The sequence below is a fragment of the Opisthocomus hoazin genome, chromosome 7 (assembly GCF_030867145.1).
Source record: "Opisthocomus hoazin isolate bOpiHoa1 chromosome 7, bOpiHoa1.hap1, whole genome shotgun sequence".
In the NCBI taxonomy this organism is placed as follows: domain Eukaryota; kingdom Metazoa; phylum Chordata; class Aves; order Opisthocomiformes; family Opisthocomidae; genus Opisthocomus; species Opisthocomus hoazin.
The window spans coordinates 51,152,287-51,171,579 of NC_134420.1; the positions used below are offsets into that span (position 1 = coordinate 51,152,287).

General features: G+C 39.2%; 1 protein-coding gene across 2 annotated transcripts in view; it reads left to right on the forward strand.

Moving 5' to 3' along the window:
- Positions 1-19,293, forward strand: part of TSHR (thyroid stimulating hormone receptor) — a 71,800-nt gene that overhangs the window by 39,023 nt on the left and 13,484 nt on the right. For both annotated transcript variants that reach the window (XM_075425987.1, XM_075425988.1), the window contains 5 exons: positions 1,629-1,703; positions 2,940-3,014; positions 6,541-6,618; positions 7,582-7,650; positions 18,075-18,152. In XM_075425987.1, the coding sequence (XP_075282102.1) occupies positions 1,629-1,703; positions 2,940-3,014; positions 6,541-6,618; positions 7,582-7,650; positions 18,075-18,152 (375 nt within the window). The remainder of the gene's footprint in view (positions 1-1,628; positions 1,704-2,939; positions 3,015-6,540; positions 6,619-7,581; positions 7,651-18,074; positions 18,153-19,293) is intronic.

The following is a 19,293-nucleotide window of genomic DNA, read 5'->3' on the forward strand; positions in this document are numbered from 1 at the left end:
TTATGTACTTATGTCTCTTTTCCCACTTTTATTTCTCAGGCAACTTGGCTGGGTTGATTTCATCCCACAAAAATTATTCCAGCGGCAAAGCTATGCTTAAACCCCAGCTTCCTGATACCTATATTGTGTAGGTTACTTGGCACTGTCAGGTAACGTGGTAAACTAAATACTACTGGTTTCTGCCCATTGAGTCTCTGCCCTGTAGCAGCACTTCTTGGACTGACTTAAGATGAGAACATTGTCTATACAACCTGCACCACCATCCCATCTATACCTGTCTTCATCAAATTTCTGTCTACAAGTAGCAAGAAGTGCTTCCCTCAGCCCACTGCTCCCCAGCTAGTCTCAGGAGGAAAACTGGGACTGTTTTTTTCTATATGGTTTCTATATTAGGAAAGGCTGAGAGCTGTTGCACCAGAGTTGTAAGACCAGTGCCCAGAACTAGTTTAAGGTAAAGCAGTAGAAGCAAACAAGCAAAAAGGGCTATCCCTTTCTGGAGACATTAAAGAGGCCAGGAAAGGAAAAGTGTGCATGTGATGGGGGCAGGTAAGGGTGGGTTTTTTCATAAATGGTGAAAATTTTGTAGGTTTACTGAATCTAGACAGTGAATTTTGGCACAGTCTGATTGGTGCTGCCAGACTGCTGGCTGTTGTTATGGATAGAAAAGAAAGAAATCTGCTGAGGAATGAGAAAGATTGAGGAAAATTGCATTAAGGGCAGAGACAAGCATTTCAGAAAAATGAGGAGAAGTCATGATGCCAGGCAATGATCACGATGGCTGGAGGGGCAGCAGCCCCACCAGCACACTGACAGAAAGCACCCCATGTCACCATAGCCGTGATCAGTGTCAGGCTGGTTCTTCAACACTTGCAGTCTAAAAAGCCATCTGCAGACCAAGCTGTCACCTGTGTAGAAGTATTCAAGGACATAATTGTGGACAGAAGATATAAGGAATGAAGTCTGTGTTACATTTTGCATCAGCATAAAGCAAAGAGGTACACTATCCTCTATACTGCTGGACACGGCTATATTATATAGTGAATGGCGTGTCCATTTCATGCTGCAGAATGGAGTGAATTTAAGTGACCTGATCTGTCTTTTGGACCCATTGATGAGTTCTGTAAAAGGGAGAGGAAAAATAATACAAAACACTGTTGGAGACATGAAGGAAATAACCAGAAAAACGGGATATAAAATTATAAGCTAAATAGATGGTTGTGAGTTGATAGGACTATGATACGTCAATGCTGAAAGTTTTGCTTAACTTTTCTTCTTTTTACTCAACTTCACAGAAACAAAACTCTCACCGTGTTCAAAGAACAGCCATTACCACAGGCTATTACTTTGACTTTAGGACCATACAGACAAAGGATCCATATTCAAATCTCAGGTGCTTCTTCCCCTGATGCTTAAACTACCCAGTCTCCAGCACTGTGTCTATCCAGATGATAACTAGTCATTGTAAGACTGGTCAGAATTTATAGTGGTCTTGAGCTAGTGCTGGTTGGTACAAAAGCTCATTGTAGGAATTAGATCCCTGAAATCTTATTTTAACATTGCTGATTTCTGTTATGATAAATAATTAAACAGTAATGATCAATCTGGTAATGTTCCTCCCTTTTTTACAGTGAAATTCGAAATCTTAGAAACTTGGATTACATAGATCCAGATGCCTTTAAGAACCTCCCACTTCTGAAATACCTGTAAGTATTTAGCACCTGCAACAAGTAGGCACTTAAGCCTTACAGATGACTTTTTACACAGTTTTGTTTCTTTGCATTTGATTTTGGAACTGATTGCAATGTTTTTCACTGTTGCTTTATTTTAATGACAGAAAGCCAGCTAGGGTAGGGGTTGGAACTTTGACTACTTTCGTGAGAAAGCAACACATGTTCACAAATTCATTAGTAATTTTGCCATTTTTCTTATCCATTAAATGTCTGGAATACACTAATATTTCCTTGGCATCATTCCACAGCTAGTCTTCTTATGTAAGTGCTGTCTTACTATATTTTTGTAGGAAATAGTAGGAAGAAGGGACAAACAGAAATATACACAACTTCTATAGTTACTAGAAATTTACACAGGTTTTTAAAGCACACCCCTCAGCTAAGTGTGGCAAGCCCATCCATAGACACCTGATCTCATATGACCTCTATGGCAGAGAGAAATCCTGAAGAATTCTCTATATTCCCATAAGGTTTCTGAAGAGCAGCACAGAGTAACCAAACCATAAAATTCTAAAATTACAGCATAGGAAAGAGAGATGAGAAAGAGAGTAACTTCTGTGATTTTGAGAAATGTTTGGAAGACTCTAGAAAGGGCGGTCTGTGTGTGTGTGGTGCGGGTAGCATTGAGGAGGAAAGATTTTTCCAGATTTTTCCTATAGATCAGAAAGCAATGAAAAGAAAGTAGTCACAACAATTTCATTTCAGGGAATAATTTTTAAAATTGAGAACTATATTTTCTTAGTTATTTCCACTCTACAGGAGTTCAGAAATAAAGGGCATTAACTGTATTCACATTTGGAGAGTTTCCCTTTCTAGAGCTATTTGAACAGCTCTTAGTCTCAATGAAAGATAGAGGATTTGAGAGTCCAGAGTATTGTCTGAAGCAGCCTTAATCTCTCAAGTGAATCCACAGTTATAACTTTTTTTTCTCCCTATCCACCTCACAGGCTACTTTGCTCTGCAGATATGCTTAGCTGTCTTATTTTGTGTTGCCATTTTTCAGATTGTATAATTTATTGTAAATCTCGTATTTTTATTTTTTTAATTGTTCTTGCATCCTTATATTTTGGACAGTTGATTATATATTAATTGATTGACAATAGAGAGGGTGAAATAACTGCCCTGCACTGCTCAATGCTCTAAATGCATTGTTTTTTGTTGTTCAGTGATCCAGTATGTGCAGTTCTTTTTGTTTCTTCTTTCTTTCAGAGGTATTTTTAATACTGGACTCAAGGCATTTCCAGACCTCACCAAAATCTACTCATCTGATGTGAACTTTTTACTGTAAGTATCTGTCCTCACAGCTGGTTAGAATACTGCCATCCTCAGATCCCAAGAAAAACCTATAGTGAAAGTTTCTGCTTTGGAGAAAAATATTTAAGAAGTCTGACAAAGCACTATTCCTCAAGCTAGATTTCAAAGATCATTAGTACCAAATCTGGAAAATGCCAGGTCACCTAGCACTATACATTTAACCTGGATGAGAGACATGGACACACAACAATTCCTCTTGAATTAGCCTAAGCACATGATACACAACATCTACAGGCCATTTTCTTTTATTTTGTTTCTGTTTTTGTAATGGCTGTGCAATACCCGAATTAGCTTGAAGTCAGAATAGTGTGGCACACAGGACCTGATCTGACATACAGCCCGCTAACACTAAGTTATCTTGTCAACATTCTTCTAACAAATTTGTGCTGGTGTGGTGAGCTCATATTGCACATTTTCTGATACTACTCTTCACTGATCTTCTGTATTGCTGAATCATAACTTCCGTTGGCTATCCGTCTTCTTTCTTCTGACCCCACTTGGAGCACAGAATACTCAAGAGCAGAACTGGACAGTGTTTACCATTACACCCTTAAAAAGCTCAGTGTTGGCTGAGCTCATGTTTTTAGGAAGATTTCAGTGAAGATTTATTTTATGCAACATATGTTTCTGTAATTGTTCATACAGTTAATGTTTTAATAAAGAAAACAGAAAAGTAGTTTAAAAAGCAAATCAAAAAAGCTGAGAAATAAAGTAGAGCTTTTAAGTCGCTACACCAGGAGCAGCTTCGTTTCACAACAGCTTTAGTATTGAGGTCAGGCTGGCACAGCATGTCTTCAAGACAGACAATTACTCATCTCCCTTCTGTTACTCACCCCTTTTTTCATAATGGTTGAATAAGATGTGTGCTCCTTTAGGTCGACAGCATGAGCTTCTATGAACACACACTTTGCCTAAATACCCTTGCCCAACCTTACTTGTAGAGTCATATTTCTAGTACAAGTCTATAGTCCCACCAAAGGACCAAAATGCCAGGACTGACAATTGCCTGCTCTTAAGCTGGACTTCCTAGGTGGAGTCATCTCTCATTAACTAAAGTCCTCAGCTGTAAAGAATTAGCTTTGCTAATTTAGTTGGGTTTGTTCAGGAGGCACTCCTACATAACACTACCTTCTTCCTTTCTCACACCTTAAAACCCATTTACTTTAACTGATTTAAAGACAACCCCTCCCCTCCCCCTGTTTTTTTTTATTATGGCTTGAAGCAAATTGCATAACAATTTCTTTGAGAAAGACAATGGGAACACACGTGGGGGAAGAGGGGTCTCCCACTATTGTCCTTAAAGGTATTTCAGAAACAAAGAGTTCTGCTGTAAAAAAAAAGCAAATGTTTGTTGGTATTCATAAAGCAAAGATGACATCCATCTTTGTGCCCTAACCTGCAGTTTAAGTTTGAACTCTGGGTTGTAATCAAGCCAAGGGGGAAGAGCAGCTCAGATGAAGACTTGCAGGCCAACACAAGGTAAAAGTTTCTTGGTCACTACTTAGTCCGAGAGAGGAGTTGGCAATATTATGTTGTAGAATTGTTCAGTTGGAAAAGGATTGACTGCTGGATGGGCTAGGTAAAAGGCTATTAAAAATAAGAAGTATTATGCTAGAAGGTGACTTGCAAAGATATGATTGGTGGTCTACCCCAGGCATTGTTCCAGTGCTGCTAAGGGGGATTCTTAGTCAAGAGTGGTGAGTCCCCACTGTATTCATGGTCTGCCATTGGCAAGATGAACCTCAGAGCAATGCAGAAATGCTGGTTGCTTTGTTAAAGTCTAGACCTGTACTGAATAATGAGATCTTCCCTCACAAGGATCTTTGGAGACTAGAGGTAAGCCTTGTGCTAGCTCACACCCCATAACCTGAAGCTACCAAGTTTGCCTTGGCTGTAGGCTTCTGAGATTGAAACCTGAGTCAGCCAGAGCTCTGAGTGGAATACACCTACATCTTAAGAGCTATTAGGGAGTTCCTCAAAGACCACAAGGGCTTTAGCTTAGATTAAGCTGTACTAGATTATAAATTAAACACTATGCTTACTAAATTAAGAGAACAAAGAATTAAATAGGCTTGAAACAGAAGCAGTTTATACAACCATCTGTGTCCTTGTTTCCGACAAACTCAGTGACTTTCTAAGTGGCAGATAGCAAAACATTATTTCTACCTTGAAAATTTTTCGTAAAGATGACTAATAAAAAATAAACATGGGTCTTTTATGCTAAAGACTTTTTAAAGAGTAGAGCTGCACTTTCAAGCAAGGTATTTCTAAACACTGCTATTCAATGAAAGATAGCCTTTTTGATTCTTTTATCAAGGGAAAAAATCAGCTCCTGAAGAATAATAGGTTTCTAAATGATGAATAAGGCATAGCTGGGAGAAAAGCATTCATTATATCACTAATTGTGGGATTCCTGGAGGAATCCCACCGGAACAACTAATGACATTTGAGGTCAAGCAATTTACAAGTAAACATTTGTCAGAAAAGTGAATGAATCTGAAAAATGTCAGACCAAAATAACTTGTGTCAGAAACCACCTATTGGTGATAACTACTTGGAATGAAAATGCTTGTAGTACTGTTCAGTCTTAGCACATACACACGCACGTATATAGCACAGAAAAGGAATTAAATTGTTCCTGTCACATGGGCAATGGTTAGGACTTCTCAGCCCATGGACATTATGGTCTAGCCTTACTAGACCACATCAAATCCACAAGCTGAAGGAAAGATAAATTTGCAGACCGTTTTGGTTTCTAGACTCTACTATTATTAGGAAAATGCAGAAAAAGGACAATCAGACACTTTGCTCTGCCCTGTGTTTCTACAGTTTTTTCCTCTCTCCCTTCTCCAGTTTAGTCACAGTAAATCTCTTGTTTTTCTTTGTCCCTTTTGTCACAACAGAGTTTTGATCTGAAGAGACATAGCATTTATTAAGACTGCAGAGTGGGAATAAGAAAGTATTGAAAAAAAGACAGCAAGTGAAACACTCATTTGAACAAGAGTTGAGAAGAATCATTAGGTTAGATCACATAATAAGTTATTTCATTTGGGCTAGGTGCAGTTCTGTAAAGTGAAAAGCCTGTGTCCTGAATAATGTATCATCTGATGTCTTATCTGAGTTTAGCTAGAGAGCAGGATCTCAGCTCTGAAGTCACTTGGGCTGGCTCAGTTGACACTGCAGCATCATTTACTTTGCTAATTCTCTGACTTATGAGACAAGGGACCTGTCTGTGCTGGTAACCACTACAATCACGCAGCCTGGCACACCTCACCAGGACTGTAAAACCCATCTACTTCACAAGCTCGCTTCCTGGATGCTGGAACATGATTGATTCTTCATCATCCCACATGTAACTTCTGGCCTTAGATATAATTAAACAAGTTATTCTACACTTTTATTTATTATCAAGACAGAGAACAATTAATAATAAAACTGCTCTGGAGAAGCTCTGTTGGGTAGATGTTTGATTGTGATGTTTTGTCTCCTTTTTCAGTGAAATTGCAGATAATCCTTTCATCACTTCAGTGCCTGCAAATGCTTTCCATGGGCTTTGTAATGAATCTCTAACTCTGTAAGTTCTTCCAGTCTAAGTCACAAGGCAATTACCTCTCTCAAGCATATGGTAAAATATAAAGGAAAAAAAAAAAATCTCTGAACACCATAGACAGGTAGCACCCGTAATCGAATTTGTACAGATCCTTTACTTTGACAGTGATTTGAATCAGGCCTGCTGCTTTTCTTTAAACTGGCTTGACAAAAGTGGTTTTGCTTTTATATGACCCTAATGCCAGTGAATAGTTAGATTAGAGAATATCAAAGGGAAAGGTTTGCAGAGTTCTCCTTCTGTAAAGCTACAGCATGGTTAGAAATGTGTCTGAACTTTTTTGCAATCAGAGTGGCACATACCATGAAAACTAATGGGTGGCAAATGTCAGAAAAGTCATATTTTAAGGAAAATTGTTAAATAAAGTTCAGTTATGCAAGTCATACTCAATGTGAGCCACAAGAAAAGGCTGAGAGGAGTAAAACTTAATTAGTTATGACCTGAACTAGGGGGAAGAGCATTAGAATGCAAAAGAACGAATTCTAAACACACTTTAAAAAAAATCCTTTTGCTCTAAGGGAGCAAAAGAATGAATTCTAAAAATTCAGGCAGGCCTGACAGTAAAATCATACCTATTTTACTAGGTATTAGTTCCTTTAACCTTCCTTAATCAGTCCTACAGAAATTTGTTTCTTTGCTTTTAGTCTGAGAGTGGGGAAGTTACAGCAAATTGTTTTAATCTAGTTCTATCTTTGCTGTAAAAAGAAGTAAAAGATGGCATACCTGCCACATGGTATACTTGATTCAGCTACACTAAAGAATGCTGCTGGGCATTTGTTTGACGTTGCACTATAATTGCTACTTCTTCAAGAGATTAAAATTAACCCATCCATAAATGGGCTGTTGCCAAGAAAAATGATACAGATGTTAGGCACGTAGGTATTGAAGTAACTCAAGATACACTCATTTTTTATTTTTTTTTTCTTGCAGCAAACTCTACAACAATGGTTTTATGAGCGTCCAAGGCCATGCTTTTAATGGGACAAATCTGGATGCTATGTAAGTAGCAGATCATTCTCTTTCAGAAAAAAAATTATATAATAAATTCTCTATGCTTGTTGAGGGCTCTTTAATACATATCTTATTCTAATTACTTTTAAGGAGAAAAGGAGGGTATTAATTTCAGCCAGCGATAAAAATATCAGCACTTAATGTCTTTTGCAGTGTGCTTTCATTTGGTATGTATATTTATAGCTCAGAAATAAAATCATGGCAGGTAATTCCAATGTGAATTTTGTTCTGGTTTGAAGCTACAATAAAATTTCTTTTGATCAGTAACATTTCTAAGACATTTTGGAAGATAATAATGCTGTTTTACTTACAAGACAGTTTCTTGTAAGAAGTATAGCACTAATAATGGTAGCAGCCCTTTCCATGAAATCTTCTATCTGCAAACAAGCAAGTGGTGTGAGGTGTTGGAAACAATTCAGAGGAACCAGTCACACTGGAATTGAGAGACGGGTATCTCAGAAACATGAACTAACTATTTCTGCTTTCCCTTCACCTTCTTGTTGTAGTTTCTGGAAAACTAATACTTAGTGAGTGAATATCCTTTTTACACCATACCAAATATCATCTACCTCAATCATTAACACAGAAGAAATCTCAATTCCAGAGGCTCCATTCACTTTGGCAGAGCTTACTCTGATTCTACAGAGGCTTGACTGATGAGTCTGGCTGGCAATCTCATGAGTAGATTTGTTCATCGTGAGTTCTTAAATTAACCAGAGAAGCATGAGGATAGATATGATTTTTTTTTCAGTACTTCATTTTAAACTGGGCCTGAAGTCTATATGAATTCTATTAAGAGCATCCTTCACACGGTCTTCATCTTTCCAAACTGCTTTTTTTTTCTTAACAGTTAGCTAGACTTCTTAAATTTCGAAAGGTTTGAGTTAAATTAAAGATCTGGGATAAGTCTTATTTTACTCACATTAGTTCAGTTACTTTGAGCTTTCATATTAGAAAGGAAGTTTTTCATTATGACGTAGCGTTTGTACTAGTGCCCACAGAAATCATAAGATGTAAAATATGGCAAAATTAATCCCGTGTCGACTGAATCCCTCTAAGCTGTATATGCAATACTTAAAACCTTCCTAAGCCTTAGCCAACATATGAACTGTGTTGGCTGTTCCATTTTCATGAAACACAGGATGGAGGTGATTTTGTAGGAATTTTTCTTTTTGCTTCTCTGATAGTTTGCAAGTGCTATTGCTTCTGGCCTCTTTGGAATTTTCTTTATTATTAAAGAATCAAGTGAAAATGTAGCTTTAGAAGATTTGGAGTCCTAAACATCTGCTTTATTGGACTGGGTGGAAGTAGAGAAGCAGAGAACACATACTAGGTTGTGTAGATACTGCTTGCTTACTTTCAGAAAAGTATCAGAGGATTGAGTCCTCCCTCGGTAAGTTTGCAGATGACACCAAGTTGGGTGGAAGTGTCTATCTGCTTGAGGATAGGAAGGCTCTACAGAGGGATCTGGACAGAATGGATCGATCCAGTATGAGTTTCAACAAGGCCAAATGCCAGGTCCTGCACTTTGGTCACAACAAGCCCATGTAATGCTACAGGCTTGGGGAAGAGTGGCTGGAAAGCTGCCCAGCGGAAAAGGATCTTGGGTTGTTGCTTGACAGCCGGCTGAACATGAGCCAGCAGTGTGTCCAGGTGACCAAGAAGGCCAACGGCATCCTGGCTTGTGTCAGGAATAGTGTGGCCAGCAGGAGTAGGGAGGTGATAGTGCCACTGTACTCAGCACTGGTGAGGCCACCCCTTGAGTACTCTGTTCAGTTTTGGGCCCCTCACTTCAAGAAGGGGATTGAGGTGCTGGAGTATGTCCAGAGAAGGGCAATGAGGCTTGTGAGGGGTCTAGAGAACAAGTCTTATGAGGAGCGGCTGAGGGATCTGGGGCTGTTTAGTCTGGAGCAGAGGCGGCAGAGGGGGTCCTTATTGCTGTCCACAACTACCTGAAAGGAGGTTGTAGTGAGGCAGGTGTTGGTCTCTTTTCCCAACTAACTAGCAATAGGATGAGAGGCAATGGCCTCAAGCTGTGTCAGTGGAGGTTCAGATCGGAGATTAGGAAAAATTTCTTTACTGATAGAGTGGTCAGGCATTGGAATAGGCTGCCCAGGGAAGCGGTTGACTCCCCATCCCTGGAGGTGTTTAATAAATGTATAGATGTGGCACTTTGGCATATGGTTTAGTAGGCATGGTGGTGTTGGTTGGATGGTTGGACTTGATGTTCTTAGAGGTCTTTTCCAACCTATGATTCGATGAAATTGGGGGATGAGAGGCTGGAGAGCAGCCCCATGGAGAGAGATCTGGGGGTCTGAGTTGATGGCAAATTGAACAGGAGTCAAGAGTGTGCCCTGGCAGCCGTAAAGAGCCAGCAGTGTCCTGAGGCGCAACAAGCACAGCTTAGCCAGCCGGTCAAGGGAGATGATTGTCCCACCCTGCACTGCACTGGTGCGGCCTCACCTTGAGTACTGCGTGCAGTTTTGGGCATCTCAATATTAGAAGGACATCAAACTGTTAGAGTGTGTCCAGAGAAGGGCAACTGAGATGGTGAAAGGTCTCAAGGGCAAGGCTTACGAGGAGCAGCTGATATCACTTGGTTTGTTCAGCTTGGAGGGGAGAAGGCTGAGGGGTGACCTCATGGCAGTCTGCAGCTTCCTCAAGGGGGGCAGCAAAGGAGGAGGTACTGATCTCCTCTCTCTGGTGACCAGTAATAGGACACAAGGAAATGTAATGAAGCTGCATCAGGGGAAGTTCAGACTGAACGTTAGGAGAAGGGGGGGGTCCCTTCCAACCCCTAGCATTCTGTGATTCTGTGATTCTTCACTGAGAGGGTGGTTGGTCACAGGAACAGGCTCCCCAGGGAAGTGGTCACAGCACCAAGCCTGTCAGAGTTCAAGGACCATGTGGACAATGCTTTTAGCCGTATGGTTTCATTTTAGGTAGTCCTGCAAGGAGCAGGGAGTTGGACTCGATCCTTATGCATCCCTTCCAACTTGAGATATTCTATGATTCAAAGTCAGTCTTTCCAGAGACTGGCTATGATGCACTATTTAAGCAAATTTTAAAAAACCCAAAAGAACTAAAACCAGGCTTACTTTCAGGGCTTTATCTAGCAGCAGTAAAAATAGTTTATTACAACAAACAGTTTTCTCCTAATTAAATCATATGACATTTACTTGGAGCAAAGCACTACTCCAGATTTACAAGGTAAACTAAGGAGCTGAACATCACCGGTAAAGCCTTTATCTGTTTGATAAGCTACATTGAAATTTCTAAACTAATTTTCTGAAGTAGTTTGGTTACCATATGCCAAGATAACGTATAATTTTGCTAAGTGCAAGCTTGGAGATTTGTTGATTCTAGCTGCAGGATTAAATTAATGCAAAAGGCAAATACTTCATTTTCTGTATTCTGACAGTTCTGATTTGAACTCCTGTTTATCTACCACTGTACAGTGAAGAAAGTACCTGTTTTCCTCCGTGGCTGGTCCAAGGTCTTGTGGACTTGATGAAACTAGGAGCAAAAAGAAACTAAGAGAAAAAGAGTGAGGGAAAGAAATTTTAACGGGTTTTTGAATGATGACCTCAAGGAGGAAAACAAGTAGAAATGGAAAACTATCAAAAACAATAATTCATTTTTGACAAATCATTCAAAGACTCCATGTTCCGTCCATAAATCAGAAGACATTTTGGGAATCTCAGAGACTACCTTCTACCATGCAGTGTGCCTTTCTACCACTCTTGCAGTATTAAAAGACTTAAATAATTCAACGAGGTCAAAACAATCAATGCAGATATAGGTGTGGAACTGTGCATAAATGGTTTCCATTATCACACTGAATAATGTCACTACCTAATAAATCTTCTCATCCAACAAGGGTCTGTGTTTTATAGCAAACCACAGTATCTCTCTAGAAGTTTTATAAAAGCAGGGAAGTAAAGAACCAGGAATGAAGGGCTGAACGACACTTTTACTGAACAGCATTCATCTGAAACTTGAATCCCTCATTCTAACACATCATTAAGGTCCATGAACTACATCACTCCTGCAGACTTCGGCAAAGTGCTGCTTCTGCACCAATGTTTATTTCTGTAAGGAAATTGGTGAGGAAAGAAGATTTTTTAAAACGTATTTCCAGTGAATGGCAAAATATATTTGAGATAAGCTTTTACAGAGCTGTCTAAATGACTGAAATGGAAAATGTGCAATCTCAAAATCTAATTACAAAAATAAACTCCAAAAGAATATATTTACTTTGGTATACACTCTCAGGGATCACTTATAATACTTGGCTTAGCGCAGAGTCAGATAAACAATGGCGTAGAAAACACATATGATGAATCCTTAATATTGCTTGTTGACCAATGCATCTCTTTTGCCTGTTCTCCTCCTCTTTAACCTTCATTTCATAATCCAACAGGATTCATAGATACATTAACATGTTACATGTCCAGAGCCCATTCGCTGCTATTGTGGTGACACTTAAATGTGTGGCCAGCATAAAATTTTTCTCCTTATTTGTTAAGCTCTGCTGCCTTATTTTAAAATCAGAAGCTGAAAGCAAGCAAGCAGACACTATCAAATAATACACAATTCCATAAGCCAGTGAGGTATTTCAACTAGGAACTTTGGTAACTTTACTTGGTTTTTAACTAAGTGATCCTTTGGAGGAAAACTTTGCAAAAACTCCCTTTTTCCCTAATCTGGCTGTTCATTCTCCATCACTCCCTGTGCTGATAAAATTGGTTCTGGGACTGCAGTAAAAATTTACCAGTGAAATAATCCATCTTAAAAAACATACTGAGAAAGGTGTGTCCAGCTACAATATGGGTGATGGCATGAACGACCTTGGACTATGGAAGAAGCGAAACAGACATATTTTACACTGAAAAAAGAAAGGTATGTGGAACTATATATTAGTTGAAGTAGCTGGTCAGCATTTTTCATTCATATCCTTTGTACTCAGAAGAAAATACACTTTTGGTAAAAATAAAATATTTTGTAAAAATATCTTCAGACCTTTCAGCGTTTTTCATTTTTTTCATCTCAGTTGAAAATTTTGAATATTCAGGTTTTTGTTTTTCTTTTGCCATCTTGTGCTTTTCACATTTGCTCTGTATCTCCAAAATGATGTCCCTAAAGATCTTCCAGCATGCCCTCAATGATTTGACGTTCATACTTTTGTTTATTTTTAAGGAAGCTTTCTCATATATATGTATTTCTTTTTTTGGAGACTATAGCTGTGGTGTAGTCTTTGGCTTTTTTGGTCCTACAATGTTGCTGAAGATCAGTAGCTGGTGGTTGCTCTTATAAAACAGACTTTAGACTGTAACACTTTGAAATAGAGCATGTGCACCACTCAAACCAAAATCAAAAGTTGTTTTTCCTCATGCGGACTCTCTAACCTGTTGCTTCATGAAGCATGCTTTGATAATGTCTGAATACTCAGTTTTTCTGTCATGCCCTGAGATGACGTTGTCCTGTTTTACACAGCAGTTGAAATGCCCAGTTACTGTTCTGTGTCCTCGGAAGATCCTGCTCAGCATACTGCAGTTGTGTTGTTTTCTGGTGGGGCTGAGACTTAACGCAATATTTTTCACACTTACCCCTGGACCTTGAGTCCATAGAGACTCTGCATAAGTTACCGGCATCGTTAGCTTACTGATCTGATTTGATTTAAAAAAAAAAAAAAAAAAAAAAAGCCAAAAAGAAAAAAAAAAGCCTTCTTTTTCTTGCAGCACTATGACACCATCAGCCTATCCTCCTCCAGGTTCAGCATTTACTACTCCAGATCTCCTGCATACTTTGCAGTGTGGTATTCATGCCTATCTGGTTGCCTTCCACCAGCTTCCCAAAATGACTATTATTCTATTGTCCCCACTGAGGGCAGATATTCCACTTCACCAGTGTGATTTCTAAGACTTCCAACATTTGTTTAGACGCGTGGGTATCACTGTTGTGGTTTTCTGTGGTATATTTAAATGATGTTCTATACCATCTAGGTATCAGTAACAACAAGATTAAAGGCACTCTTAGCAGCTATACTGGCTATACGTAAACTTTATCACATTAATATTTACCAAAGTATTATTCTTTGATTTAAGAAGTACCTATCAAAATAAAAGGGCTTAAACAACTGAAATCAGTTAGCGTCAGGACATTGTACATTCTGATGGGCCTGACTCATCTATGTGAAAACTGGCAGCTAACTCTGCAGCCCTTCCTTGGTAACACATGGTTACGAACTTACCAAAGGTCTCTAGCTGGCTGGTTCTATTTGTAAGTTTGAAGATTTTTATCAAGTATGCAAACTGTTATATTTCAGGTTTATCACTCACCATAGTGTTCAAATAGCACAGGAAAATATTTCAAATTTGGACAAGCCATTATCTGCTTGTATAATAATACCCAGTTACTAAAGCAGACAGGTTTTATTAGGTCAGGCAGGTTTTTGTGTTGTTCAAGACTACAACTTAGATGTTGAAATCTTGGATTAATTCTTAGCTCTTGCTCTGGTTTTCATCTGTGTTACATTTGCAGACAAAATCATGAGGAAATTTGCAAACTGAAGCAAAATCTCACAATAAAAGTGACTAGGTTGTCATTTACGGAACATGTAAGTCCTCAGAAAATGCAAATGTCAGGTGATATAAGAATGCCATATATTTCTAAAGAATGAAAGCTTATTTCAAGCAACAATAGCTGATAAGATGATATTTTCCTCTGTAAGAAGCAAGGCTTTAGGCATGGGTAATGTCCAATGAACAACATGCCAGAGGTGTTACTCTGGCTTGGCTCCCTAAGACTTTGTGCTGTGTAACGCAGCCAAAGGGCATTTACTTCTCATTTCTCACTATGGTGATCAATATAAGCTTATATCCAGCGCATGTTATGGAAAATTTGCCAATCACTTCAACCAGGACAGGATTAGAATCTTTAGTTGATTTTTTTTTTTTTTCATACTTAGAAACAATTGCTCTGACTTTATTATTTTTACAGTTAAACCCCAGTTCCGCTATCTGAGTTTGAAAGACTCTTCCAGCACAAAGACAAAATAGTGGCCTTCTGCACTTCTCTGAGTCATTTCAATTACCTCCACAGCCACCATCTCAAATGATGTTTTTGTTACAGAACTTACAGTTACGAAAGGTTTAACCTTTCTATCTTTGCCATGACCTGGCACAATGGGCACAGCTCACAGCAACTTCATGGACACCCTCTGAAATCTGTGGTGACAACGTTTCTATTGTATTTTTTTTGCCTTCCCAGCTACATCACAAGTGAGCTTTAAAATGTTTGTAACAGTTATAGTACCAAACATACCTCTCCTTGAGGTATTACTGCCTGCATCAATAGTATCAATTTCTTTCTCCTTTCATTTCATTGGATTTCTTTACTAGGTCTGTCTGGGCATCTTACCATTTCTGTGCCAACTGCACTCTGAAATTTTACAAAATTCTTTTTAAGATAATTATGTTTAAATTCTGAGCAATGTCACCTGGCTTCACTTGGGCAATATTGTCGGTATTCTCTTATTTCTCTCTTTTGCTGCTGATCTCATCATTGTGATTTTTCTCTGCTTTTATCCACCCTGTGAGACACGACTTCCGTAAGGCGGTCTGTCTGCAGTCCTTGCAAAGTTTCTGTCCTTCAGTTGGACTGAGGACTACGTTGTCTGCTCCTGAGCAATGCATCACAGTCATCACCTGCAGCCATCTTCTTTTTCTTCATTCTTGCATTACAAGGACTCCACCAGCCCTGTGCTCTTGGTGAAATGTCCAGCACTCCTGATTTAGGCCCTTGTTTGCCCTGGGTTGCCCACTGTTGTCATAGTACATCACTACGAGTTCCTCTTCCTGCTTCTGCTGGGCCTGAGCTAACTATGGTATTGCAGTCTATGGACCCTGTTGTTTCTCCTAGACTGCAGCCTCATGCTTTAATAAGTGGTTTGCTGCTGAGGTCATTAGACTTTACCTTTCCTGCTATACAGAAGATTGATGAAATTTATAAATGGGATAGTCATAGGTGCTATGAGTCTCTTCTGCCTAGGCACCATGGTCCTTCAGGGCCTTTATACCGTTGATCATTTTGCCATCATTTCATCAAGGGGAACATACATTCCCCTTGGCAATTTTCTGTGTTCTCCTTAACGGGTTGCATTGCATTTCTTCCCTGAAGCACAGTCCTGTAGCTGTACCATTCCCTTTGCTGCCTTGGTTCAAACGTGTCTCAGATGTCCTTTCTCATCATAGTACAGAAACAAAATGCTTGGACTGTTTTGTCTCCCTGCTCAGCCAAGAGAGCTACGTGCTCCTCCATCCTTCTCCAGGGACTACTGTATTTGGTAAATGGGTCTTAATCCCATCACAAGATTTCAATTTCCATCTAAATTAAGTTAAAAATCATGACTAGGTTTGATGCCTGCAAGCTGTTTCTCTTGTAAATTTTGTGACAGAAGTTGATTGAACTAAGTAAAAACACCACCTAGGACTTAAATTCTGTCTTGGGGAAAGAATTATCACAGTAGTATCCACGTGTACATATATACACACACATATATATAGGTACATATGTATGTATCGCAACCTAATCTTCACTTTCTTTTCATCGCTAAGATAATTCAGCATATTCCTGTCCATATGTTTAGGAGATCTAGCTGCTTATAACTGCAGTCCTCCTCCCTCCTGGATACCCAGGAAGAACCACCTCATCAAGGCAATTAACAGGCCTGTGGTGTTTTGTGAAATACTTTTTAGCTGGACAATCATTCCAAAACCACATTTTTAATCTTAACTCTACGTCAAATGTACCCAACTAATACACACAAGCTGGTACCGTGTGCATAAAAATAATGCTTATTTTTTCCATTTCTTCAAGTTGTGTGTATATCTGCTCTTCACAGAATGTCATAAAATATGCTCAATGCCGTATGTCCACTGTGACTGTCAGAAAAGCAGGATGCCCGTGCTTCTGCTGCCCCTGCAGGATTTTTAATTTATGCTTTCTCTTTGTACACCTGCAATTGTGGAAATACTGAAGCAAATTATTTCTCCCGAGTCTTTCCACAAAACCCATAAATTCTATTGAACAAAAGTCTTGGACGGAATGCATAGCCTCTCTAAAGCAATTTGGAACTTGACTGAATTACCTGCAATAATAATCCATGTATTTATAAGTTTCTCAGACGACAGCTTCAGACCATGGAAAACAGGAATCCAACTAAAAACAATCAAGATTCATTCTAGATCAGTCACTTTTAGATCTAAAAAGGCAGAACTGAAATTAACACTGATTGTTCCACTTGGGTTATGTTAATTTTTCAGGTGTTCAGTAGCCTTGCATTGCCCGTCTTTAATCATCACCTTTAACTCAACTCTGTAAATCCCCTGCTTCCTGCACCCACACTTTCTCACGTGTCAGTTTCCAGAGTGATAGGAATTAATGTTGGTCCTTGATTACATGCAATGATAGGAGAAATTTGCTGCGTTCCTTATTTCAGGAAACTGTTGGCTACTGTGGCAGGTTGACCCGGCTGGACACAAGGTGCCCACCAAAGCTGCTCTATCATTCCCCCTCCTCAGCTGGACGGGGGAGAGAAAATATAATGAAAGGCTCGTGGGTCGAGATAAGGACAGGGAGAGATCACTCACCACTTACCATCACGGGCAAAACAGACTCAACTTGGGGAAATTAATTTAATTTATTGCCAATCAAATCAGAGTAATCAGAAATAAAAACTAAATCTTAACACACCTCCTTCTTCACTGACCTGGGTGTCTGCAGAGTTGTTTCTCTCCCATATTCTCACTCCTCTCTCCTACCGCAATTTTTTTTTCCCTTCTTAAATATGTTATCACAGAGGAGCTACCACCATTGCTGATGGGCTCGGCGTCGGCCAGCAGCGGGTCCCTCTTGGAACTGGCTGGCATTGGCTTTTAAAGCATTTTAAATTTTTATTATCGCACTAAAAACAAAGAGGAAATTATTTTCGTGTTTGTTCACGATGTGTTCCTGTAAGTATCATGTAATTCCCTAACCTCGTTCTGATGAAAGCAAAACAATCTATTTCACCTCATCCTCACACATATTTACCTGAAGATACAGTGTGTATGTGTGTGTTTTCATGTGTATGACAGAGAAAGAAGAATTTGGAGCAAAGATGATTTATTTTGCCAATTTATTTATTTATCATGTGTTAATGAAATTAATTCATTTTCAAAATGGCAAACCTGCATTTTGTTCCTTGAGCACACAGAAAAATGAAGTATCTAAGTATGTTGCAATATGTTGTTGGGATAGGATGGTCTGTATACATACTGCTTTTATAAATCTGTTTAGGCAAGTAAACTGAAGAGCTTTAATTTGTAGATAACTATTTCCAAATTACTGTGTTTTTTTTGTTTCTGCAGCTATCTGCACAAGAACAAATACCTGGAAGTTATCAATGATGATGCATTTCTGGGAGTGCACGGTGGACCAACTCTATTGTGAGTAGGAGAAAATGAAGTAGAGAAAGATTTACTACTATTTTAGGTTGCGCTTTCTTTCCAACTACTATTAGCAGCAGAGCAGCAGAGATGGGAATGGAATGTTTACAAAAAGAGTATCAGCAACAAAAGCTGTGCTTTAGGGAACTGATTTAAAAAATGTTTGCATCTTACATTAGAAATACCGTTCCTTCCAATTTTTCTTCCAAAATATTCTGTACTACAATCTGTCTTATGACTGTACAATTGTAGTACAATTATAACAAAACTAAGGACTCTAGTAGCAGACATGTAAAGGAAATTGAAACAGAGGTGAAAAAATAATTTTAGACAGTAAGGTTACTTCTGGTGCTCTCTTTTCTTCTTTCACATGTAATTTAGCTTCCAGTCTGATTTCATAGTCCTCCAAAGAACTCTTCACTAAAATTAGGAATCGCAATACAGGATGAAACAAAAAACTTTAAGAAGAATCACATTGCCCGACATAAATCATCTAGCATGTAACATAGCACATAGGACTGAACACAGGGACAACTGAGGTGATGAAAATGGCAGTCCCTCCTCCACTGCAAAACCAGATGGTGGCGGCAGTGCTCATTCCATGTAACAACTAGTTTTACCTCTGCTTTTCAGGAAAACAGCATATTTATATCAGAATAAGGGTGTATTGTTCACAGAAGGAATCCTACTAGCTAGCTATAATAATGAAAAGGTGCAGAAGACATTATTTTTCTCCCAGAACCTTTCCATCTCCAGAAAATCAGGCTAGCTACCAGCAACATAGCAATCTACAGTAGAAGTTGTATTGGTCCTGACTACTTTATGCTAAGAAGAGTTGCGTCCCTGCAGTGCAAAGCTGCAACAGACCTTTGATGACAAGGTCATAATCAAATCTCTGGTTCTCTCGGTCCCCTGCGTCACAAGTCAGATGCATTGCAAAGCCTATGCGTGAATGGTAGCCTGTCTTCTGCTTCTGTCATATAAATTACTTTGTCTTGTGGGGTGAAGAGGAAGATCTGGCTGAGGGCCTACCTTTCAGGGCCACATCATTCCTCCACATCACTCTCTACCACAAGGTCACTGGAGTTATCAGCAGAGTCCTTGGAAACAGGGTCCAAGACTGGTTCTGGGAAGTATCATG